We start from the raw sequence: 23,904 nt of genomic DNA, 5'->3' as shown, positions 1-23,904 counted from the left end.
TGCTTGGTCAGAAGATAGGATTTGTATTTTTAGTGTCAACTTATGGCTGTTATTGAACATGCTCAATTAACCATAACACATAGAATACACTTTGTGAGCGAACAAAATGAGCATCAGGCCCTGACTTTGTGTAATCTCACTCGTGTTTATGCCAGCGCGACTGCCAAGCTTCCCGAGAGCAGGGGTCTGTTCAGATAGAGTTGCATGATGGATGCTGCACATGCACGTCAGTTGTGTAGACCTGGACTTGACCGAGCTATCAGAGCTAACGCCGGTCACACGCACCTCGCAAGTACATCAGAAGCGTGCTCTGCCCACTCCGTCATTCGTTTTATCCAGCATCACGACAATGATCTGCGAGCGACCACGATAGTATCCGCTACTATGCCCTCCACCTCTCCTGGCACCGCGCCTACTGCTTTCGCGGAGATTCTGCCGGGCACGCCAACAGAATCGCTGCAGGCGACGACGATATTTGTGTATCGCTTCAAACGCTACATTGCTTATATCTCCGACCAACAACTCAACATCCTATCCGGGCCCAGCACACTCGTTCAGGCACTCACATTCCCCCATGAGCTCATTGCAGTCGCAGCAGACGCCAAATCTGGCAAGCTGCTCGTGGCAGGGAAGAAGCAGGCATGGATACTGGAGCCCGTGGCTGAGGGCTGGACAAGGCTATGGTGGGAAAAGGCATTACTGCTGCGCCATAAGAACGGAGAGGAGGAAACATGGTCGATATGCTGGAGCAATGAGGGCGAAGCGCTGCTTGCGGGCAGCACATCTATCACTCTGTTCTCTACCCTGCCCACATCGCGAACCAGCTCGCCAAGGACTTCCGCAGTAGACGACGTGACAGTCGAAGAGCGTAGACCATTGTGGTCGAAGCCTGTCGCGAGGCCTGTGCAGCAAGCAGCGTGCAGCCCGAGCTCCACTTTGATTGCAACTCGAGCCCGTTATGATCGCCTTGTCAAAATATGGAGACGCCTGTCGTTCGAGGAAGGCTTGTTCGACCACACATACCTGCCACATCCGGCTGTGGTGACCCATTTTGAGTGGCGCCCACTTGACGAGCATTCTGACATCCGGAGAGGCAGTGCGATCAGTAGGCGGCATGATGAGGAGCACGAAGTCCTGTTCACGGTAGCCGCTGACGGCGTGCTACGGATATGGCGCACCGGTGGTACACATGAACTGGACGTGCTAGTTCTGCATACGTCTATCGACTTGGTGGCAGCCATACCGGACTCGCCAAGTATCAGCACCAGCGGCAAGCAACTCGTCACCAAACCTCCACGATGTGTTGTGATCTTGCCTTCAGATCAGTTCTCGGCTGCCCTCAATGCCGCCATTGGTCTGTCGCTGGATAACAAGATCAGCCATGCTAAAGAGCTTATGAAAGAGCTTGTTTCGAAAGAACTAGATGTGATCATTGTTCTCGATGGTCAAGGACGAATGTCCGCTTGGGGTCTTCACAGCGTTGGACACAAACGGCGACCGGGAACTCCCACTGCTGTACAGCCATTCCACATTGCTCACACCGAGGGCTTACCTCTGAGACTGCCACCGAATACTCCTGCTTTGCCGTTCGCATGGTTCCAAGATGACAATATACACATGCTCATGCAAAGCATCAGCGGTGCTGGCCAGATCTCGTGGTGGCAAGGCCGGGTCGAGAGCTTCTTCTCAACCTCGGCGTCAGGTGCTGAACGTTTGGAGTTAGCAAGTACTTGGCGTGGCACCGACATCGCCAACTGGAAAGGTGTTAATGTAAATGGAGAGAACGCAGGGTCACAGAAGGGCAATGTATGGGCGACCGAGCAACACTCAATCAAATTGTCTGAAGACGGCAGGCTCACCATCTCTGGGCAGCAAGACAGCCAACGCGATACTGATGCGGAACGTGTTGTCGAAACAGGTATCACAAATGGCATCTTGCTGGCGGCCCACACAGAAGTTGCAGTACTTCTCGGCCCTAACGACGACAAGCTTCTGCTCGTAGACATTCTGGACGGGTATGTTGAGCATTGCCAGGTCCTCGATTTGCCTGCGCGTAGCGCCCAATGCGTCGTACTGGGGCCGAGACAGAGCATGGTAGCGATTGCATCAGATAATAGCGTCGATGTCTTCGCCCAAGGAAAATACAGAGAAGGGAAGGATACCATGCAGTCGTGGCATCACATTCGACGCATATCAGTGGCGCATACTGGGCTTGATATCACTGGACTGGCATGGCGCTCAGACGGAACTCTGGCGATCAAAGCAGGCACTGCCTTGTTCATGGCTGATGCCAATACTCCTCTTAATGAGCTGCAGGAAGAGACGCGTCAGCTGCTAGAGGCCGACGAGGAGGTCAAAACAATGCAACTGCCGTCCTTGACGTCGCAGCTAAGCAGGCCTCTTCCTGTCTGGCATCCGACCACCATTGAACGGCTGGTATTACACGGCCATGCTCGATCGGCAGTATCATTGGTCAAAAGACTTGCCTCGAAACTGAAGTTTTGGGGTCCAGGAGACGATCTTGATTCTGTGCTTGAAGAAGACGTTGGCACGCTCCTCACGCAAGATGACACGCACAAAAGCTGGATTGATCTTGAAGTCGCAACTGATCTTAAGGAACAGCTCGAGGAAAAGCATTTGCCAGCGATCACGCGAAGCGACCAAAGACGTCTTCAGCATGTCATTCATACTCTACTCTACCTGCGCGATCACGTCAATGGACTCGACCAACACGCTTTGTGGTATCTTTTCTCATGGAAATTGCAACTCCTGCTTCATGAAGACAGCTCCGGGCAAGCCAATGGCATTGCTAAGGACGATACAGGCTCTCACAACAGTGATGCATTCGTGCCTGAGATGTCCTGGCGCGAGATCACTTTTGCATACCACAGCACTTCGCAGCAGCCTCTGCTTGACATTCTGATCTTGCACCACGACAACAAAATTACCTGGGATATCGCCCGCCGCCTAGGTATCATGTCGTGGTTGACTGACCGCGAAGCATTGCTCCAAGTCTTCGAACAGATGGCTCAGACAGCCTACCGCTCATCATCACCTCCAGACCCTGTCAATGCAGCAGTGTACTACCTAGCCTTGCACAAGAAGCAGACACTTTTGGCTCTGTGGAGGATAGCGACGTGGCATCGCGAGCAAAGATCGACAACGAACTTTCTCAAAAAGGATTTCACTCAGCCTGATGCCAGAACTGCCGCGAAGAAGAATGCGTATGCATTGATGGGAAAAAGACGCTTTCACTACGCAGCAGCCTTCTTCCTGCTTGCAGACGATGCAGCTGATGCCTGCAATGTTCTCGCGGGGCAATGTGACGATGTACAGTTTGCAGTGTCAGTCGCAAGGCTGTACAGCGGTGACGGCTCTGATGTACTCCACAAGCTGCTAGTGGATCGCGTCATTCCAGATGCGAAACAAGCTGGCAATCGCTGGCTGGTCAGTTGGTGCCATAGTGTACTGCTTGAGAAGAGAGAAGCTGCCGAAAGCCTTGTTGAGCCCATGCACGGCATGGTGAAGACTTGGGAACAAGACGACCCAGCATTGATCTTGCTACACAAGCAGCTCCGCAAAACGCCCAGTGAGCATGAGCCTAGTGCTGTTGCGCGATCTGCGACGATTCTAGGACGCATGGGTCTGTCACTTCTCGCAACGGACCTCACCAAGAACTGGACATTCGCGCAGCCTGACCCAGTGTCCAATGCCGCGACAAATGGTATCACGAATGGTTTCCACGCATCACTGCCCGATCGCACCATTCCGGAGCCCGAGTCTCCCCGTGCCGAACTTATCGAGCCACCTTCGCTGCTCGACAGCTTTACCAGGCCAGAGCCGACCAGGTCCACATCAAAGGACGACCAAGCTGCGCGAGAAGCCAAAGCCGCCGAGTTGTTGGCGAAGATCAAGGCGAGGAAGAACGCGTCCGCGCCGGAGCCCGAACCGAAGGCAGACGAGGAGAAGACAAAGAAAAGAGAACCTACGCAGTTCAAAGAACCTGATGCTAATAGTCTGTTGGATTCGTTTGGGTTTTGATGTTTTGATAGTGAGTGTAAATATGATGGGAGGGCTTCGTGGTTGATGGGTCGTAGCGCGGCGTTATTGGACGGCTGTGTCGAGTAATGAACGGTGTGTGCAATGAATTACTTCTTTGACTTCTCACCGCCACTATTGTCTCAATCCACCCTCACCCAGTGGCTGATGGATGCGGGGGGCAAAGTTGGTTGAACATGAAGTGAGAAACCAGCAGCTCAACCAAAGCCAGTCACATCTGAGACACTGACAGCAGAAAGGACGATCTTTGGAGAACCATTGTTGGCATTAATGTCTTTAAGCTGTAAATTCTATAATCGACGATTCCTCATCGTCGTCGGCCGGATCAGCGCCAGAGTTTTGTTTCCCCTACCCAACAGCGACAACAACAATCGAGCAGAGCTGACACAAAAGTCCAGCCACTCACACACGCGCGATCATTCACATCATGTGCAAGCAAAAAGATTCGGACGTGATGATCATCCGAAAGGCCTGCCTCCGAAGTCCTTCTCGCTCCATCTCTTTCTTTCACTCGCGCGCTCTCTCTCTCTCTCTATCAACCAACACCTGTGAGGATACATACATGGGGAGACACACATACACAAAGGATGCCACATAAAATCCAAAACGTTCGAAGCTGCTGTGCGCCGGTCGCGATGCTGTACAAGAAACAGAAACGCCGCAGGATGTTGGACGGAGGACTTGTAGGTCGCTCCATGATGCAGATCGGTACAAAGAATATGCACACTAAAAAAGGGACTTCGCAACGCAAATGAAACACTTCTCATCAGTGTCGTCATGATCCAGGCGGGGAGTTTTCGTGCTTGATCGGGTGGTGTAGTACACCTCGCAAACACATTCTCCCTGTACCTTCCTCCTCTTGTCGTTTCCCGCCTTCTCCGTTTTCGTACTGCCCTAGCCATCTTCGCCAGAGAGCACCGGAGAATCCCGAGTTGTAGTAGAAACTGCTTCCGAGCATGTTGTGCTCACCCCAGCCGAAGGGCGAATCCCAGAGATTTTTGGGGTAGTTGAATACTTGGTTCATGTACTCCAAGTCCCAATCTCGGTCGAAATATACTGGATGCGGGGCGTAGACTGCTTTCAATCCGTGATGTAATGCCACCGATGGCGGCCACATTTCTGGGAACATTGTGTGTCGGAATCTCCATGTTTCGTGGTGAGCAATATCAAGTAATCGTTTCGATAATCGAGCTACTGTCACAATGGCGCATCTTCGTGGTGGAGGTGGGAGATCTCGTCGGTAGCCGGTAATATCCCAACTGAATACCCAATTCGTCTGGCTCGGATCGAAGATTGGGTTAAATGTAATGATGTCGGCCTCCTCGTCAGTTCCCCAATCGTAGTCGTCCATCTCATAACTTATCAGCGGTGTCACACCTTCAGGTGGATCCAGCATGCCGCCATTCGGGAAATCGCGTACTGGCCCCCAAACTGGAATTGGGCCACTGTCGGTCGGGTTGTTCTTCGGCTTGTCAACGTACTCGACCTCATTTTCCACAAATTTCGTGAAATTGTCCCAAGTTCCATGGTACTTCGGGATGTAGAAACGTGAGCTTCGCTCCCACATTCCTTTTCGAGGCTGGTTTCGTGCCCATTCGGTGATCTTCTCATTGAATTGATAGTAGTGGCCGGTATATCGAATATCCATCTCCCAGTTCCAGAAGAAGTCGTATTCGGGATGTTGCTGGCTGAACCATTGCAGCGCGAAATGTGCACTTCTGTACACGCCGTGAATGCTGCTCCCGGCCATGTTCGCGAAGTTGTCTGGGAAGGGCTCGGGATAGTACATCTCCATTTGCTTCTCAGACCAGAGTGTAGCAATGCCCCAGAATTCTTGCGGCACGTTTTGTTCCACGATTTGCTGATAGACCCGCTCGTCCGCCCAAATCGGAATGCTGTCATCCTTGACATGCACCAGCAGGTGGACATCGTACTCTCCACCTGACTTCAAGTTCAGTTCCGAGATCATTGCTCGCATGGCGATAATTTGATGAGGTTGGTACTCGTATCCAGTCCATGAGCGCAGAACGTACGCTTGCCGGCTCTTTTTCTTTCGTCCGCTGATCGGGTCGTCCTTGAAGCGGGCCTTATTCTTCTCGTAACAACGCTCTTGCGCACTTCCCCAGTCCACGTTGTCGTAGTTCACGTAGCCCATCTGCTCGAAGACCTTCTCACTGCCAGCACTTTCTGCGTTGGCACCGGGTCCCATGCCGCCCATGGTCTCGTTGTACCCGTACCCGTAAGGGCCGTATCTTCCAAATCGCTCGAAACACACTCCGTCGTTGAGACCGAGGGTATCGTAGTCGCCGTAGAATGGCTCGGCCATGTGCTGTGGAACTCCTGGGTATGCGTACACATCAGGAACCTCGATTGTCTCCTCCTCGTCAATGTAGCAGGTCTGAATTCCTTGGACATTTTTGTAGGGGTCGAACTTGACCGGGTCGATGGGCGGTTCGGGTGATAGTCGCTGGCGGCCCAGTTCTTCTGGACTGACGTAGGTATTGGGCGCACTTTTGTTGTAGGCATTTTCGGGTTGCCATTGCGAATAGGGCACCAGCGTTCGTATCCCGTTGTAGAAGCCATTGAGGCGCGCGTAGTGCATCCACTCAAATGGCACATCGTTGTTCTCGTTCTTCAATGACCATTTTCTATGTTGGTGGTAGCCCCCGCCTCCCAGCAGCGCGAGCATGAACAGCGCTGCTAAAGCAAGGTACACGGATCTCGTAAGCGATATCCGCCCAATGCCCCATCTTCTTCGCGCACCATCTCGCCACGGAATCCCGCCTTGTGGCCAGTCGAGTGCGGCAATATTGATGCTATCGGCAGAGAGTGAGGGTATTTGTTGGTATGCAAAGCTGTGCTTGGAGAAGATTCGCAAAGGATTCCACGTTGTCAACCGCGGGACGGATCGCATAGTTTTGGGAAGCAAATACGAGTGTCCGTCAAACTCTCCGGCATCAGAAGAGCGGCTGCTCTCTGAATGCCACTCCTTCGGCTCCTCCAGCGTGGCCGGCGGTACAGTAGACTCTTGTTGCAGAGTGTTACTGCGCTGGCGAAGGTTCGACGACGCCACGGTGACGGAGGCGAGGCGGTCGTATTATACACTGCGGGGCTCGCCTGCTGCACAAGGAAGAAGGAATGCCGGGAGCAAGAAATTGGCGAATGCAATGTCGTGAGAAGGAAGAAAAGTGGTGGCGGCCGTCGGGCGAGCCCTGTCTCGATCGCGGTTGTGATGGGGGCCGAGTGGGTAGGGTAGGGTCTAGTGGTAGCCACACTGCCGCCGCTGCGTGCGCACTTTTGGTGATAGCCGGCGCGGGTGAATGCTACAGCTGCGGAGGATGCCCCGTCGTTACACACGCAGTGCGTTCGCGAGCTGCAGGCGGCACAGGAGCGGAGGTCGGCGCGCGGAGGAGGGGTGGTGGTGACGACGACGACAAGACCGATGGAGGAGAGCAGAACAGAACAGAGCAGAACGGACGAGGGGAGTGCCCAGGATGGAGAAGCAGCAAGACCAGACAAGACTGGACAAGACGACGGCGGCGATTGATTGCATCTGACACAAGGACCCCCCATCGCCCACGACCAACCTACGCTCGCCCCCTTCCGCACCTCCTCCTCACTCTCGTGCTGGCTGCCGCGCACGAATCTCTCACACGCACGACGAGCATGTCGAAAACCGCTCGCTGGTCGGGCCAACTCCACCAGAATGAAACCTTGTCCATTCGAAACATCGTGCAGCCAGCCGACCACGCGCCTTGGGATCCGCTGCGGCTGCCGCTACTGCACCGACCCGGAAGCCAGTTGGCGATGGGCGAGTGCGTGCTCGCGGTGCGTCTGCAGCACAGCAGCAGCCGATCGCCATCTTGCCAGAGCGACATGCCTGCAGCATATCCTGTCTGGCCGTGCCATACGCGCGTCGCGAACGCAGCTACACTACTGCTGTATACGCCGTCGACCCCCATGGCAGCAGCACACCATCTCGACATATCAGTGATACCACAGCACGCTGCACAGACGACTCCCGAACCGTTGCGCAGCCGACTTTCGAGAAGCAATCCTTCGCCTCTTCTCAACCATTTTCCCGAGTGGTCGAACGCCTGCACGCCCTCATGCGCCCATGGGCGGCCCGCCTATCTTTAATTCCTTTCCGCCCTATGATTCGCTCTGCCGCCGACCAAGCAATGCATGCATCCCCGTCTCGCCCCCCACTCCTCACGCCCTCCTCCCAGTCGTCTTGACATCATGCTAATTTGGCGACACCAGCACGTCAAATCAGACGCAAAATCGCTGGGGCACGAGAGTGACGATAACAGCCTCCCATTGTTTTACCCAGAGAACTGCCCTCACATCGCAAACACTTCGGGAGCGCCAGGGCGTGAAACGGGTGTTTGAGCTAAGGCGGAAAAACCGTTGCGCATCATCGTTGGACCATCACCGCTGCTGCCCTTTGTTGAGGAACGGCTCTTTTGCAGCAAAAGCATCCATCTAATTCAGGAGACGGCTCTCGCCCGAGACTGCATCACGCATTTCATCACTATCTTAAGAGTGCAGACGCAATCGATGCTGCACGTGGCCTGCTACATGCATCGCACTATCGAATCTGCAAAATGCCTGGCAGGTTGCATTCTTGGTCTGCATGATGAAATGCTTGTTTCCAGCTCGATCGAGCTCGAGTGCCGTTGGAGCTGGCGAGCTGTGCTCCTGGATGACTGAGTCGTGATGCTTGCTCACATTCGTTGCGGCATCGAACAGATTTGTCTGTCACCCTGCTCATCTTTTCTACGGAGCATCAAATCACAGCTCGTTATCCGTGATTACTGGTCGGGCCTATGTCCGGGCTTGGCTACGCGCGTCGACCATTTGCGCAAAGCACCAGTCTCACCAAAGCACTGTCCAGGTGCATCGACTGTTGTGCGCTTGTGCAGATCCCGTAGCCCTCCGATATAACACCCGTGCTTCAATGCGGACTTTTAAGGTGATGAGAAATCTTACTGCTGTCGACGTTTGCGCGTCCCAACGATCGTGTAACATCAGCTCACCAACGAAATGCTTCAGGTTGATCAAGAGACCAGGTCTCCTTCGCCAGTGCGGCACCTGTTCGTGTGCCAGATGCATTAGTCGCAACAACCGATCCCATCACTAAACTACCAGTCGACACTGTTAATCATTGGAGTTAAAGCGGAGACGACACGCGTATGTTGGGAGTAGGTTTGACTGGACTGTGAGCATGAGAATACAGCGTGTTCAAGATCAATATCGACTCCAGCCCTCACAGAGCCTGCTGGGCCGCGATACAGTGGCGTGTCCGATTGTAAGCGCTTATACTCACTGCTGTAGGCTTGTGGACAATCCGAGAATCACTTCCTACACGAAGCCTGCCAGAGAGCAACAAACCTCGCAGCTGTGATCAATGGCGTGTTTCCAAGCATAGCATATGCCCTGTTTTCAGAGGCCAGACATGGAGAGATGGATTCCGACTCTGGTGCTTACTGGCCTTTCGTGGTGTCAAGGGCACGCGCTTTGAGACAAGGGCTTGCAGCTGGCCTTGGACCTGCGACTGGCACATGCGGCATTCGCTCTGCTTTTTGTGCTCTGTCCGAGACTATGAGGTAGGTTTGCGTCGCCACTGACCTGATCGAATGGCGTTGAGGGGATTTCGAGACCTAGGCCCGACAGCTTCACGCAGCATCAGATTGCCAGCTGCGTATGGGCCATCTCATAGGGTGTCGCGCATCCTCGGTCTGCGCTGCTGCAGACATGCTGTAGCCTGCTGCGTGCTGCGACTAGCACATGGAGGGTGCCGACACTTGTTCTTCCACCGCGGTTGACGAGCTCTTGCTCTCGCTGTGCACGCGATGTGATCGAGGTGGGAGTTTGTGCAGACAGACAGGACCATATGCTGGTATCACGGCAGGTTGACCAGTCCAGCGCGGTCGGCACCAGTCCAGGCGGGCTATAGATGGGCAGTCGGCGTTGCAGGAGGAACTGAAAGCGGAGAGAGCTGACTTGGTGACTTTCGCGGAGATTTCGTGAAAGCTTGGCGTCGCGCTCCACGGTCCCGCACCTCGGCAGGCGGTCGTCAAGAGCAACCCAAGTGCCGGGGACATAATCCAGGGAGCAAGACCGCATCCCACTCTTGCCCACCCCATCCAGGCGGTCTCAGAAACGGCCGGCAGGATCGCGAGAGTGTTGCATGCGGATGCGTATTTGCGCGGCGGGCAGCGTGTTTGGGAGCGATTCATGACAGCAGCAGCATAAACACACGCGAACAACACCTCCAGATGTAACCACAACACACGACAGTCGGTATTGTGCGGCCATGGCTGCACCTCTGCATCATTCTCCCCTGGCCAATGAGACGGCGAACGAAGATGGCACTCCTCCTGCACTTCGACTCGAACCGCCCGCATCAGTGACACAGCGCACGCGCAGGTTGCAGCTTCGCAATGCCGGCTTTCGGGGGCCTGCCGTGAGGAAAATCACGCCCAAGTCCTTGCCGGCCATGCCCACGACTGCCCCTGACCTGTCGCCATTTTTCACGAAGCAGTCGCAGTCGCAGACTTCAGATGCAGAAAACGTGTCTCCGTCCGGAACACGAGCACGCGAAACCTGTGGTCTTATCAATCACGACTCTGCCGGAGTCCTGCAAGACATTGGGAATGCAGCCGATGGCGCTGGCACCCTGCGAGCAAAGCGAGTGAGACAGCGAGTGACTTCCGCCGACTTCTACACGCCCGACGTCAAGCACGGCACCTTTGGCGAAAACCTGGGCTCTTCACCTCCAAACACGACTGTGCAGTCAAATCCCAAGTCACGCTCCATTAGGACACGAGTCTCCAAGATGTCAACCCGGCCGCGGCGATCCATTAGTGCAGAGACCCGTCGCTACGTTGATCATCTCGAAGAGGAACTCAGCGCTGCGCAGGCGCAGTTGCAGGCAGTCAACTCTCCGAGTGTGACACGAGAGCAGTCGTCCAACATGCGGCACTTAAAGGCAGAAGTGGCTCGGCTCCGAGATGAAGTCGATGAGTGGGAGACACAATTTGACAATCGTCTGCACGAAGAAGTTTCCAAGTCCCACAAAGCAGAGCAAACCCTGAGGGCTCAGCTGCGATCCGTCGAGGAGGAATGTGAGATCTCCAAATATCGGATCCATGAGCTTGAAAGTCAGCTGCGTACCACGACAGAGGCGCTCGATGCCACAGAGACCGCCAATGTGAACATGGAGAGAAGGATTGAATTCTTCTCCGATCTCATCGCCAGCTCGCCAACGAAGCTCGATCTGCACGCTCAGACACCCGGTCGGCCCGGGCATTCGAGACTATCATCCATACTGCCACGTTTGCCAACTGCGACTTCTCTATGCAGATCACCGGAGCGTCAATCATTCACTCGGCCAACATCTCCAATGCAAACCCGCTTCAGTCCGGGGCAGCCAATATCTCCGCATAACGTCATGTTCTCTCCTGACATCCCGTCCTCAGATGAGGATTTCAATCAGTCTGAGCTCTCCGGATTTGCCAGTAATAGCTCCCACCAGCCCAACGCAAAGAGACCAATGCGGAGAATGCGGCGATTCGGTGCTGGTAGTCTAGGACCTAAACCGCTGATTCTGCCCTCAACGACCCACTTTGAGCACGTCCCAGCTTCAGCACCGCCGTTCGATAGGGGCGAATTTCAGTACGATGCAGCATTCGACATGCATGCAGAAGACGCCGGCTTGGAACCAAGAAGCCCAGAAGTGTATCGCCGTAGGACTGTGAGCAAGACGAGCAGCACTGGCTCGCCTGTGCATCTAGCTGGCTCCCCATTTCCAGAGTATCAGGAGTTGGCCAGCTCCCGTAGACCCGAGACTGGGGTCAATGCGGCTACACTTCGCGAGCCTATGTTGCATTTCCGCGACACACAATACTCGGACGATGACGACCCACTCCTGGATAGTTTGCTGGAAGAGCACGATAATGTGACGAGATCTCACGCAAATACGAGCAACTTTGGCTCTCTTGGCTCCGCTACTGGCGCGGTTATTGGGCGCAATCTACTAGACGAGTTGGAGGCTGCACAAACACTCTCGAGCGCAGGTCACTCGTCACGCATGTTCGAATCTGCTGACTCTGCAGGCATGACAGTCGGCTCGAGTTCTAGTCCATTTGTCTCTGATGCCAGTGGCGAGAGGCCGAGTGAGCGCCCAGAGCGACAGCCAAAAGAACGCCTGTCCTCAGACTCGACTGCAGCACTTCCAACGATGCCTTGCACTCCATCTGTGTCACGGCTGCAGCGCAGCGTCAGCAGTAAGACTCTTGGCGTGCAGTCCATCCGAACCGTTTCGACGCTCGACTCTTTGCGAGACTTCTTCGGCGATGTTTCGGCATCGCCTCTCAGTGTAGCTAAGTACTTGATTGAGAGAGCTCAGGCTCGCATGCGGATACCTCGACCACTGCTGTCTATCCAGTGGTGGCTTGTGGGAGTTTTACTTGGTCCAATGGCCAAGAGACGGTTGATCGCGAGGCAGACTTGCTGCACGCAGTCCAACACGTCGGAGCAGGACCTTCTTGGAGACACGGATTCCAGCATTGCACCTCACGATGGGCTCGACTACGGCCAGCTGTATCAGACGCCTCCGCCATCCTCCTCGCCTGCCATTGGAGCCCTTCGAAGCCGTGGCCTTGTTTCCGGCAAGGGCAAGAAGCGGGCGTCGAGCACGTCTAAGGGACGAGCTAAGAGCTGTCAACATACCCAGCGATGGAAGCACTCGCCACTGTTGTGGTTGAAGTTTAGCATGACTTTGGCTGTTGCTGTTGGTATTGCGTTCAAAGATGGACCTAGCAGCCTCCTGAAGGAAGCGATCTGCAGTTGCAAAACAGTGTCGAGTGGGAATTGGAGGCAGACCAAGAGAGACGCGATAGTGTCGCCGAAGGACGAACGACCATGCTGACATGAAGGGACCACACTTGAGAAGGCTTGACAAAAATGATGCACAGAACAGGAATCCTGGGAACTGGATTAGCCATAGCGGCTTCACGGCATAATGTATGAAGCAATGAAGAATACACGATATGAAATATGAAGACATCAATTCCAGCCGTAACCTCGCAGTCAAATACGACTGGTCTTTCCCAAAGGTGGCTTATGGTACACGTCGAATTCCACGCTGAAAAATGGCATATACGACAGACATGGAGGTCCGATTCAATGTCAGCTGTGATCGATATCGTCTGCATGGTGCGTGAGAGCTCTCACACTCTTTCCGTTCATCAGAGCGCATGCAATAATGCTGACTGATACCTCGTGATGCATCAGAAGGGTATCGCGAATCGCAACTGGGTTTGCCTCGTCACGTTTCCCCGGTTTGTTCCATCAGCGCACTGATTACCGCATTGAGTAGGAATTCAGAGCATTGATGCATCTATAGCTGACACTGTGGCAGCTACGGGAAGAGCAGAACTTTCTAGAGCCTGCAGCTGCTCAATTGTGCCTAGGCCGTATATTGTCGCTCGTGGCGGTGTCCCACATTCACTGCATGGTTAAGGCTGGATCTCATAGACATGCCGTTGACATCGGACCACGCATGACTGTTCAAACTCATCACCATTCATCATTGGCTCTCTGCTCCCAGAGCGTACTTGGAAATGCGCAACACAGTGTCGAAAAATGACATTCCAGATGATGCCTCGGCAGGTCTTGTCTAGCTTACTCACCTCACGCAACGTGCGATCGCATGTCGCACTCGCAAGAGAAGACCACCAATGGCAAGTCGCCGAATGCGCAAAAGTCAGCCCACACCTCACCCTGCAGAGTTCGACCAAGCATACCGCGTTGCTTTGCACCGGAATCAAGCTTGCGGCAAAAGCTTCTTGTAGGCTTCCGCCAACCTCAGCAGCAGATGGAGAATGATTATTGTTTTGGTCGATGAGTATCTGAACACCGACGGTGGACGTTCCCGATATCACAGCGCGCGCATCTCGTAGGCTATCTCACGTTCAACAGACTTTCTAATGGTCGTCGAATGATTCATTATAGCTCTCGAGGTCTTTGAGGAAAAAAAAAGCGTTGCTGCATTGCAGATCGTTGCGAGATGCAGCAAGCGCATCAGTGACTACTTGCCATGTGCTTCGAGCTGCGCATCCCTTCGTCGAAGTTTCTCAGCCGCTATTGGATGCGCCTGCACTACCTCCCCTATGTGGTAGCCTTGCAAGTGGCCGAGGCAGAGAGGGTATTGTGAGGACCAACGATCACTCTATAAGTATGAGTACCTCATTCAGTATCTTACGCATCTCGCAGTTCACCGACACTCCACGCACTTGTCCAGTCACAGCATTGCAAGATCAATGGCGAAAGTTCTACTGGCTCTTGCAGCCGCGCAGGGCGCCTTCGCCTATCCATGGGTTGCCAATGTACCAGGCGTCGACTCTTCGATGCTGCCGAAACGCTCTGCTCGCATGCAGATGCCGAGAGACTCACCAGATTGCCCATTCAATGTCAATCACGTCCCAGCTGCTCCTATTACCGCTCAGTATCCCTACCTGGGCGCTATCAATGGAAAGCCTGGTACTGGTAAGGGCGGTGTTCTGGTGCCTGCCCCTGGAGATACAGCACATGAGTACCGTGCTCCGAACCCGAAGACAGATATTCGAGGTCCTTGTCCTGGTTTGTTGCACCAGAGTGACAGATTGACGAACGTTGGCTGACGAGAAATAGGTCTGAATGCGGCGGCTAACCACGGATTCCGTTGAGTTTACTCTAATGAACACTCACATAGCCACTACTGACTCTGATCTAGTCGCCCGCGATGGTATTACAACTTACAACGAGCTTGTGGATGCGCAACAGAACCTGTACAACGTCGGCTATGATCTGGCCAACCTTCTTGCCATCGCTGGCGTCGGACTCGATGGAGACCTCATTGGAACCACAAAGTTGTCCATTGGGTGCGATGCCAACTCACGTACGGTGACTCCTGGTAATGTGCTTGCGGATGAGCTTGGCCTGAATGGTCACAACCACTTTGAGGCAGACACTTCTTTGACGAGGAACGACTACTTCTTGGCCAATGGCGACAACTATCGATGGAATGCTACTGTAAGTACATCGAATGCAGATCGCTGGAGGTTGCATTACTGACAACGCTTCAGTTGTTCACTCAAATGATGAGCTACTGTCAAGGCAACTGCAACCTCGAACACTTGGCACTGTACCGAGAATTGCGTTACAACCAGTCGAAGGCTGACAATGGCAATTTCTTCTTCGGACCTGGTTCCTTGTTGCTGTACGGCGCTGCGTCTTTCTTGTACGAGCTCATGCCGACCGCAGGTGGTACTGCTGATGAAGCTGTAAGTATTCCATGTAGCTTTCCCGCTATCAGTACTGACATATATTGCTAGACGATGATGTCGTTCTTCGGTGCCGACAAGGTCAATGGACAATATGTCTGGAACGGAGGCGAGCGAATCCCACCTAACTGGCGCAATCGCTTCGACTCCTACGACAACAACAAAGTCGGCTCTCAGATCATCAGGATGTATGCACTTCATCCAGTACCTTTCGGCGGCAACGTTGGTCGCAATAACTTCAATGGCTTGAACTTCAGCACCTACATCCAGGATGGAAAGTTCAATCCAGATACACCAGCTGATGCAATGTGCCTGATCTACCAAGCACTTACTGGTGGCTTTCCTTCTGAGCTGGGACAGGTTATCAACATTCCAGTCGACATTTCTAATGCGATAACGGCGGGTTTGTTGCCTATGGCGAAGAATTTTGGTTGCCCGCTCAATCATAACTCGGGTGACAGCGCTTCTGGTGCGGCATGAGAGGATTTCGCGAGCGATAATGACTATTTAGAGATTGAGGGCATCATGGTGCTTCCAATCAAATTTCAAGTACCTCTCTTTGAGCCAGCTCACGATTGCTTCACCAGTCTCTTGTGGCTTCTCCAGCATCAGCCAATGACTTGCTTGTACTTCCCTCACAGTCACATCCGGCAGAAGACCTTGTGCCTTCAGACCTTCGATCGCGACAGCAGGCGCTAGTGGATCTTTCAAAGCTGCGATAAACAAGTATGGCACTTTCACAACGTGATTGCCAGCCTCTAATGCCTGCTGGTCTCGCTGTAGCGTCAGACTCTTGACGACTCCTTTGTACCACAACATCGGCGCACGAAACCCATCCCTCTCAAGTCTGCCGATCCACTGCTTGCGGAACTCGTCACTCTCAGCATATGGTAAAACAGCTTCCGTGCCATCGCTTCCATCTTTCAACCAGTCCTCGAAGGCATTAGGATAACAACAAACCTGCTTCATCCTTTCTCCACCTCCGTGAAGAGCAGTGAACATCCTATCCACATGCGCATCCATCAATTCGTAGCCCTTATCAGATGTGAAAAGTGGGAAATACCAGCCAGAGCAATATCCCAGATACTGTTCTTGCATTTGACGAATTTTCTCGAAATCAAACGCTTCCGGCGAAGGAGGAGCGTGAGCTGTTCCGAGGGTGATCAAGCCAGAGATGCGGTCTGGATGGTATGTGATCAATTTGCTGGACACAAATGCTCCGAAATCGTGGCCGAGTGTTATTACTTTTGGAAGTGTTTCGGCGTCGAGGATGGAGATTATATCTTTGCAGATGGAATCCAGGGCATAGGGATTGATGTCGTCAGGTTTGTCTGAGAGGCCGTAGCCGACGAGATCTGGGACGAGCACACCGAAGCCGTTGGGTACGAGATAGTCTCGAGTCAGATTAGCCCAAAGATCTGAAGAATCTGGACAGCCGTGGCATAGAAGGATTGTTGGTTTGCTGTCCTGAGCTGCGGATGTATAGTAGTTGTACTTGACTCCGCTTGGTGCTTGGTGAGATTTCTGCTCGAGGTGGTCCATGGTGCCTAGCTAACTGTACTCCCACGTGGAGACTCGAACAATACGTAGTGACCTTGAAGTTAGGATTCATTGAAAGTCAGTTGTGAACATCTGTAGCTTAGAGCTCAGCCGCAGTGGGTCGGCAGGATTCGCCAAGGCTGGTCTGTACTTCGAGAGTGGATGTAAACGAGGGGTGCCTCAGTGGATTATATGGTGATGGAGCGACATCCATGCCGGTGTATCGATCAAAAATAATTGGTGCAATGAATGTTGCTGGAATGTCTTGCTCACAAACGTCTGTTTCTTACCTCTCATTTTCTGGCTCCGCTGACGAAGAGATCAGCAGCCTGTAAGCATCTACTCTTGCGCTCATACATTTCGATGGTATCGTAGCGGCGCTTCCCTACTCTTCCGTTGACGCTGTTGTTCCTCCTCTTTCATATGCTCGTGCTGCTCCAACAAGGTCGCGAGGTTTCACAGGATACGATCTGTGCTATCACTTCCATCGTCCAACTTACCATGACTAGAGACAGTGGGCTGTTGCTCGGCAAAATTCTTTCCAGTCATTCGGGTGATTGTGCCTCTAGTGCCCTGCAGGACCATTTTCTGCTGTCGCTGCTGTGTACGATTATACGGGTAGGTCGCTCGTATTTCCCCTGTTGCGCCCGCGCCGTCTGACTTGTGCAAAGACCCGTACTTGAAATCGGTGGTTCGATAGAGAAGGGGATCCGAAACACGTGTGCACTTACTGATGTCGACGGGAGCTGACAGCACCCACGAGCCATGCTCGCCAATACCTGAGTCGAAGATGATTTTGTGCCCTTCTCGCAAGGAGCAATGATTGATTCTGCGCCGATCAACGCTGAAGCTGATTTTCGTGATGCTAACTATCGAGTCGATTCTTTCTGGAGTCGTGGCGGGCAAGGTCGCGGGGAGTCCGTAGTAGACACCTTCCATGATCTTGACAGCATACCGAGTATGGTGTTTCGCTATGCGAGTGCTCTCAGCTGGTTCGCCAATTGGAGTCACCGGAACGCCAGAGTGGTGGCTTACAGTAACATCTTTTTGCTTCGGTGTAGCAGGTGTCGCTTCTGAACCAGCTACTGGCGATGAAACTCCGGCACGCGAACCCCTATTGGTAAAGAGACTAAGAATTGAGTCAGAAGTGCCGCTGTGGGTTCCATGAGCTGATCGAACTTTACGTATCGGTCCTGAGGTTGCTACGCACCTCATGTGCTCGCTCATGCGAGCGACGAGCTGGTCCATGAGCAAAACCCTTCGAGCAGTACTTGCACTGCTGAGCCATGGTTGAGAAGGACGAGTGACTGGAGGCTGGACGAAAGTGTCGGAGTAGTGCGAGATATGTCAGTGCGTATGTAGTAAAACAAAACAAGAGGATGTTGTGTCAATTGGGAGCGTATAGGGAGCGCGAAGGGAGCGGGAAAGCCCGTGCCAGCGTGATTGAGAAGTGATTGTCCCCGCTTAGGGTCTCACAGGTCAATAAGTATTGTCCCTTATTGTACGCCAGAAATAACTTCGCACGTCGCAGCCCTGCACAATCCTGCTTGCCATGCTGACTTCTTCTCAATCTTGCTCCACACTGCAGACTTCAAGAGCACGGCAAACCCGCGGTCTCTAGAAAGGGTAAAATCCCACGGGACTTGCGCTCTCGAATGTGCTTCGCGTTTGTTCACCTCTGAAGGTTCATCGTGGGAACTTGGGAAAATGGGGCGTTTCAATGCTTCTGTGCGAGATGGGCAGCCTGCGTACTGCAACAGCAGCCCAGAAATGCCACAAAATGTTCGAGAAGTGAAGTCGTGGGGCATAAGAAGGTTAGAGACAAGTTCAGGTTGCAACAGTGGAAATTGTTTGCCAAAACAAGTTGCGTCATCAGAAGACAGGGGTTCTCACTTCACCTCGCGTCCTTCTTTCTTTCAATTATCCATTATTCTATTCTTTGTTTCATCTCTCCACATTCCTTTGATCATGCATCTGTGCCGTGATGCAGAGTTACTCACTGTCCGGCGCGAAGCCATAGGATACCGGACAAGGCAAGCACGCCCAAAACCGTGATTTCTGTCCACGTACACGTCATGCTGTCTTTCAGCATTGACATATGTGTGAGACAGCGTGATAGATGAGCAAAGTCACAGTAAACGCACGTAGTGGACTTGCTTGCGACGAACGGGAGCTTGCATCCCCATCTGCTCCAAACGCATCCTGCACCTGCCCGCTGCCTCCTGGGCTGACCTCACCTGATGCTGAGGCGCCAGACAACGTTTAGACAAAGTATTTGAGCTGACACTGCCCCTTCGAAAGACACTCTGGAGCCACGTATACTGAAGAAACGCAAAGCACCTTGTCCCCGATAAATCGCACAATGCCCGTGTTCACATTACCAGTCCTGCTAGTCGCTGAGAGCCTGGACGCCGCCCACAAACAGCCGCAGAACATCAAGCCTGAGCGAAAAGGCCTTCAACACACCGAAAATTTCACGACCGTCTTTCTGAAGCCATGATGTCGAAGCTGCCGATGCGCAAATTTGCAATGGTTCTGGTATAGGCGGGATCATTGGGGAACAGAAGCTTTGTTCTGCTGTCCCTCGAGCTGACTTGACAGTTACCTCTGCTCGAATCTGAAGGCTCTCTACGGCTGCGTCGTGGCAATTGTGCTCAATGTATCACGCCCAGCTATCACTGCATATAACCAATCTTTCGAACATATACACATCATCTTCTGCGCCTCATCGGTACCTGAGGACTCTGACAATACCTCCAGTTATGGATTCGATATACAACCCTCGGACCAGTCTTCGAGTGACTCGCCACTACTTCTCGATACTATTACTTCGGATTCGATGGCCTCCAAGAATGTCATTGTGCTGGTTGCCTGTAAGATCTGCTAGCAGCATATTATGGTGAACCATCGGCAGAGACAAGGATTATGCGGGCGTGACTTTCTGCTGGGCTTTTCACGCGCGCGCGTGACTGTCACGAACTGCGTCCAAACATGAAAAGCAGACCTTTGCGAGCTTCAAACTTGTCATAACACCTCTGCAACCTCGAAAATCCTCGCAGAACGATTCGCGTCACACTACAGCAATACAAACTTCCCCAGGCGCATCAAGCATTCGAAAATCACTACAACATGCCATACAACTCCAACTTGCAAAGCTCCCGTGGAACCGATACGGCGAACCACGAAATGTCCGACCTGCCTTTCCCTGGCATATCTGCTGTGGTCTTGTCGGCTACCCAAGATGGCAAGTCTCTGTCATCGAACTTGTCATCGTTGTCACTTCAGCCACAGACTCATAGCACTGCGGATACAGCACCGATAAAGCACCCAAGAAGTGCCGAAGATGCCCGCAAGTCAATTGGCGAACTGTTCCCCAAGCCTAAGTACTTCGAAGAACCAGAATATTTCGAGGACGAAGCTCTACCCAGGAGCGACTATATCAACAAGAAATACCACGCGAACAACTTCGCAACATTGCCACGACGCTGCTCACCCTCAGGACTCATCGACCGCAGCCAGGAGCACTTTAGCAGAAGCGATCTCGTGGAACTCGGACAGTCTGAGGCACGCAGTATACTGCCTCAGGAGCATGCGGCCAAGTACATGCTGCCGCACGAAAACTTCAGTATTGGTGACAAAAGCGTCAACAAAGGTTACTACTTGTTCACCGAGGCCGACTTCGAGGATATGCAGGCCGAGACCATGCAAGGCGAGGCCAACCGAAGCAATTCAAAAGAGCGACCACTGCCAGAGCTGGATCTAAGTCTCTCTGCAATTGAAGGTATGACACATTTCGGCGCATGTTTTGTCACCAATGGCATCAACTATCCGCTTTCCAGCCGCGAGGAGAAGGCTGCTGTGTTGCAGATCTTCGCTGAACAAGTCAGTCGAGACAAGAATGCCGTGTCAAGGGCGTTCGTGAGCAAGTCCAAGACCGAAATGTCGCCTGCGCAAGGTATTGATCTACTGAAACACAAAGTCCAGCGCCTTCTGAGTGACCGCGTTCTGACTATTTGCGGCAACACCGTTGTCCCCTGCACCGAAGAAGATGAGCCACTGGTTGGCGAGCAGAATCGGTACACGAAGCGAGCACTCAAAGAAGTTTTCAAGCTGCTTTCCGATGACAACAATGACTGGCTAGCTGAAGATCCGATCGAGCAACAAATGGACCCATTTAGATGGACACGCACTATCACTACCATCGAGACCAAGGCCGGATCTCGTGACAAGGTCACAATCGCTCTCAAGAGGAGGTCTCAGATGCGGCCTACCAAGTCCGAGGACATCTTCGGCTTTGGTCTCACTTTTGCAGAATCGTACTCGGAGATCAGACGTGAAACCAAGGTCAGCGTCGCCTGCAAGGAGGCAATCAGCCAGCTGCGTGCGAGAAAGGCCCAGGAGAACGCCGTGGCGGATGCAAAGGAACTGGTTCCGCCCACGAATGTGCTCACTCAGCCAACTGATCTCCATCCTGCTGAAGGAATCCAGAAGCATGGATCAGAGAACACTATGGGGCTTTCATCAACCCCTGAACCCGGCCAAAATGCGGAAATGAAAGATGAGAAACGCAAGCGACGCCGACCAGCAGAGAGCTTTGCACAGCCAGTGCGACTTACGCTAAAGGGACCACGACGAAAGACCCCAAATGCTCTTCAGCCTTTGAAGTCAAAAGCGTCTCAACATCTAGACGTTCCCCCTAATGATGGCATCGTCTCGCAAGGTGGCCCAGCCGAGTCATCTGACGCGAACTCGACCAGCAATCCTCTGTTCGATGGCGACAACTTCATGCATGAGTCAAGCAGTGGCAGTCTGCCCACTTCTAAACCTGTCATCCTGCGCCTCGGCAAGAGCGCTATCTCGAAGTTTGCGGAGATCATCGACCGACTAAACCCAAACAAACGACAGAAGGTAGAGAAATCATCGCGGAATGCAGAGGGCGCCGAAATTCACGCAGCAGCCGAGACATCGACTTCGCAGACTGCGAGCTCTGGTTCGATGCCCTCGCAGAACAAGCCGAGACCAAAACCTGACAAGGGAAAGGGTCGAAAGACTGCGCGAAAGTAGAGGGCTTTTCCAAGGCAGAAGAAAGTCGAGACGCATACATGTGGCGCACAGGGTAGATTTACTGGACTGGATCTAGATATTCTTGCTTTCATACACGCATCGCAGTCGTGAACGTACACAAACCCAATCTATTGAGTGATCAAGTCTTTGCATTGTAGAGGAATGGCGAGTAACTCAGAAGGTTGTTGCCAACACAGCGCTGAGTTTGCTGCCGCTTGAAAGCTCCTATGTCAATGAGAGATGCAGTACGTGATAATATTATGTCAAATTTGAATCGCTGGAGAGACGCAATTGTACTATTTCTATTCTTGTGAGTTTGCATGTCGCTCACTGCGTCTAGCTAAGCAAGAGTGCGATCACGAATATCATCTGCAACATTCGTATTTGGCGCATCTCTAAACTCCTTTGAACATATTCACGCTCTCTCTGCTATACGCAGTCACGTTCGGGAACGTGCTCCAGTCAGCGTCGAACAATATGGCATCCTGACAGGCACTGCCAAGACCAGTATTGTTCAACCATGTAGGCTCCCAGTAGTGGATACCTTGCCCTAGACCTCTCGGTATCCTGCTTCATGTTAGCATACATCGCACTCTCACAATGTAGGATGGGAACACTTACTCCTTGACGACATCAATGACCTTTCCAACCCACTCGAGCTGTCCATCGACGCTGGCGGGAATGCTAGGCTCGCTGAGCGTCGGTACGCCTTCTCCTGTACAAATTGCTGGCCAGTCCGTTTCCACGACTTGGATGGGCTTCTTATACTTATTGGCAACCCAATTCACAGTTGTCCTCAAGTTCGCCAAAGTGGCGGACGTGCCGTAGAAAGGATAAATACTGAACCCAAATAGATCCCAATCCGAAGTCTTGACAATGCCGGTACCAACAAGAGCACCGAACCATCGTTGCTGCAACGAAAGATCATAGCCATTGTCGATATGGATCATGACCTGTGGCTTCCGCAATCCAGCCTTGACAGCATCATCGACACCATTTCGCGCAGCTTTGTAAAGTGTCGCAAGTCCCGTGAAATTGGCGATACGAGCGGATTCAGGCTCGACAGTCACACTCACTCTGCCGAGAGGCCAGACCATACCATTGCGGATTTCATTGCCAAGGCTGACCAATGCCAAATCGACGCCAGCTTTGTGGAAAGCCTGAAGGCTCTCAGAGACGTAGCCGCGAAGTGTTTTTGCGAGAGGCTTGAGAGTGGTTGGCCAAGCGACGGGCTGCCATTGCTTCTGAGGATCTGCCCAGTAGTCGGAGAAATGGTAGTCGAGGTAGATTTTGTAACCTTTCCGGTGGAAACGCTTGGCGATTGATAAGACGTATTCGAGATCGTAGGATTGGTAGTCTGGGACAAATCAGTATTAAGTCCATTTGCTGCGGACGAGATTCGTACATCCTCCATCGTATGGCACTGTCGGGTCTACCCAGAATCGCAAACGAACGGTGTTCATGCCGCCATCTCCAAGAATGTCCTCCGCTGGTCTGGTTGCATTTCCACGAGCAGTATCCTTGTACACAGCACCACCTTCTTCCAAAATCTTCAGTGATGACAGATCATGGCCTTTGTAAAAGTACGGCCGTTTTGGTGATACTGCCGATGCAATCGACGTGGCCGACAAGAGGGCGAGCAGTAAACTTGGGGTTCTCATCGTGATCGACAATGTCACCATTCATTATTTCAAGCGTAGGCTATCACTTTAATATTCGACCTCGCTTCGTTACACAAAAGACCGAGCCGACGTGCCTGTGAAGTCAGCAAGATCTAGCCCCAAGCCTGGATAGTTCCACCAATCAGCAGTCGCTATCCCCATATATCGGGACCTGCGCCCACGCACAGCAGGGGTCGATATATTCGAATGAGGGGAAATCTTTCGACTTGCCGTGCCTGCCAAGTTCAAAG

General features: G+C 52.8%; 7 protein-coding genes across 7 annotated transcripts; 4 read left to right on the top strand and 3 right to left on the bottom strand.

The window, feature by feature from the left end:
* Nucleotides 1-384: 384 nt before the first annotated feature.
* CKM354_000542300 (uncharacterized protein) lies at nt 385-4,041 on the top strand (the record flags this gene model as incomplete). The annotated part of the gene is made up of 1 exon (XM_044800696.1): nt 385-4,041. The coding sequence occupies one exon, from the start codon at nt 385-387 to the stop codon at nt 4,039-4,041; it is 3,657 nt and encodes a 1,218-aa protein (XP_044656631.1).
* A 793-nt stretch (nt 4,042-4,834) lies between these two features.
* CKM354_000542200 (uncharacterized protein) lies at nt 4,835-6,973 on the bottom strand (the record flags this gene model as incomplete). Its single annotated transcript, XM_044800695.1, has 1 exon — nt 4,835-6,973. The coding sequence occupies one exon, from the start codon at nt 6,971-6,973 to the stop codon at nt 4,835-4,837; it is 2,139 nt and encodes a 712-aa protein (XP_044656630.1).
* A 3,405-nt stretch (nt 6,974-10,378) lies between these two features.
* Nucleotides 10,379-12,994, top strand: CKM354_000542100 (uncharacterized protein; the record flags this gene model as incomplete). The annotated part of the gene is made up of 1 exon (XM_044800694.1): nt 10,379-12,994. One exon carries the CDS (start codon nt 10,379-10,381, stop codon nt 12,992-12,994), a length of 2,616 nt encoding a protein of 871 aa, XP_044656629.1.
* Nucleotides 12,995-14,387: 1,393 nt separating this feature from the next.
* On the top strand, nt 14,388-15,869 carry CKM354_000542000 (uncharacterized protein; the record flags this gene model as incomplete). Its single annotated transcript, XM_044800693.1, has 5 exons — nt 14,388-14,706; nt 14,758-14,787; nt 14,840-15,138; nt 15,192-15,389; nt 15,441-15,869. The coding sequence occupies 5 exons, from the start codon at nt 14,388-14,390 to the stop codon at nt 15,867-15,869; spliced, it is 1,275 nt and encodes a 424-aa protein (XP_044656628.1).
* A 27-nt stretch (nt 15,870-15,896) lies between these two features.
* Nucleotides 15,897-16,931, bottom strand: CKM354_000541900 (uncharacterized protein; the record flags this gene model as incomplete). Its single annotated transcript, XM_044800692.1, has 1 exon — nt 15,897-16,931. The coding sequence occupies one exon, from the start codon at nt 16,929-16,931 to the stop codon at nt 15,897-15,899; it is 1,035 nt and encodes a 344-aa protein (XP_044656627.1).
* Nucleotides 16,932-20,057: 3,126 nt separating this feature from the next.
* On the top strand, nt 20,058-21,992 carry CKM354_000541800 (uncharacterized protein; the record flags this gene model as incomplete). The annotated part of the gene is made up of 1 exon (XM_044800691.1): nt 20,058-21,992. One exon carries the CDS (start codon nt 20,058-20,060, stop codon nt 21,990-21,992), a length of 1,935 nt encoding a protein of 644 aa, XP_044656626.1.
* A 395-nt stretch (nt 21,993-22,387) lies between these two features.
* Nucleotides 22,388-23,653, bottom strand: CKM354_000541700 (uncharacterized protein; the record flags this gene model as incomplete). Its single annotated transcript, XM_044800690.1, has 3 exons — nt 22,388-22,559; nt 22,614-23,349; nt 23,398-23,653. 3 exons carry the CDS (start codon nt 23,651-23,653, stop codon nt 22,388-22,390), a joined length of 1,164 nt encoding a protein of 387 aa, XP_044656625.1.
* Between the last annotated feature and the right edge of the window lie 251 nt (nt 23,654-23,904).

The sequence above is a fragment of the Cercospora kikuchii genome (assembly GCF_019650295.1).
Source record: "Cercospora kikuchii DNA, contig_00003, whole genome shotgun sequence".
NCBI lineage: Eukaryota > Fungi > Ascomycota > Dothideomycetes > Mycosphaerellales > Mycosphaerellaceae > Cercospora > Cercospora kikuchii.
Note: the sequence above shows the minus strand (reverse complement) of the source record. Positions and strands in the feature narration are given on the sequence as shown.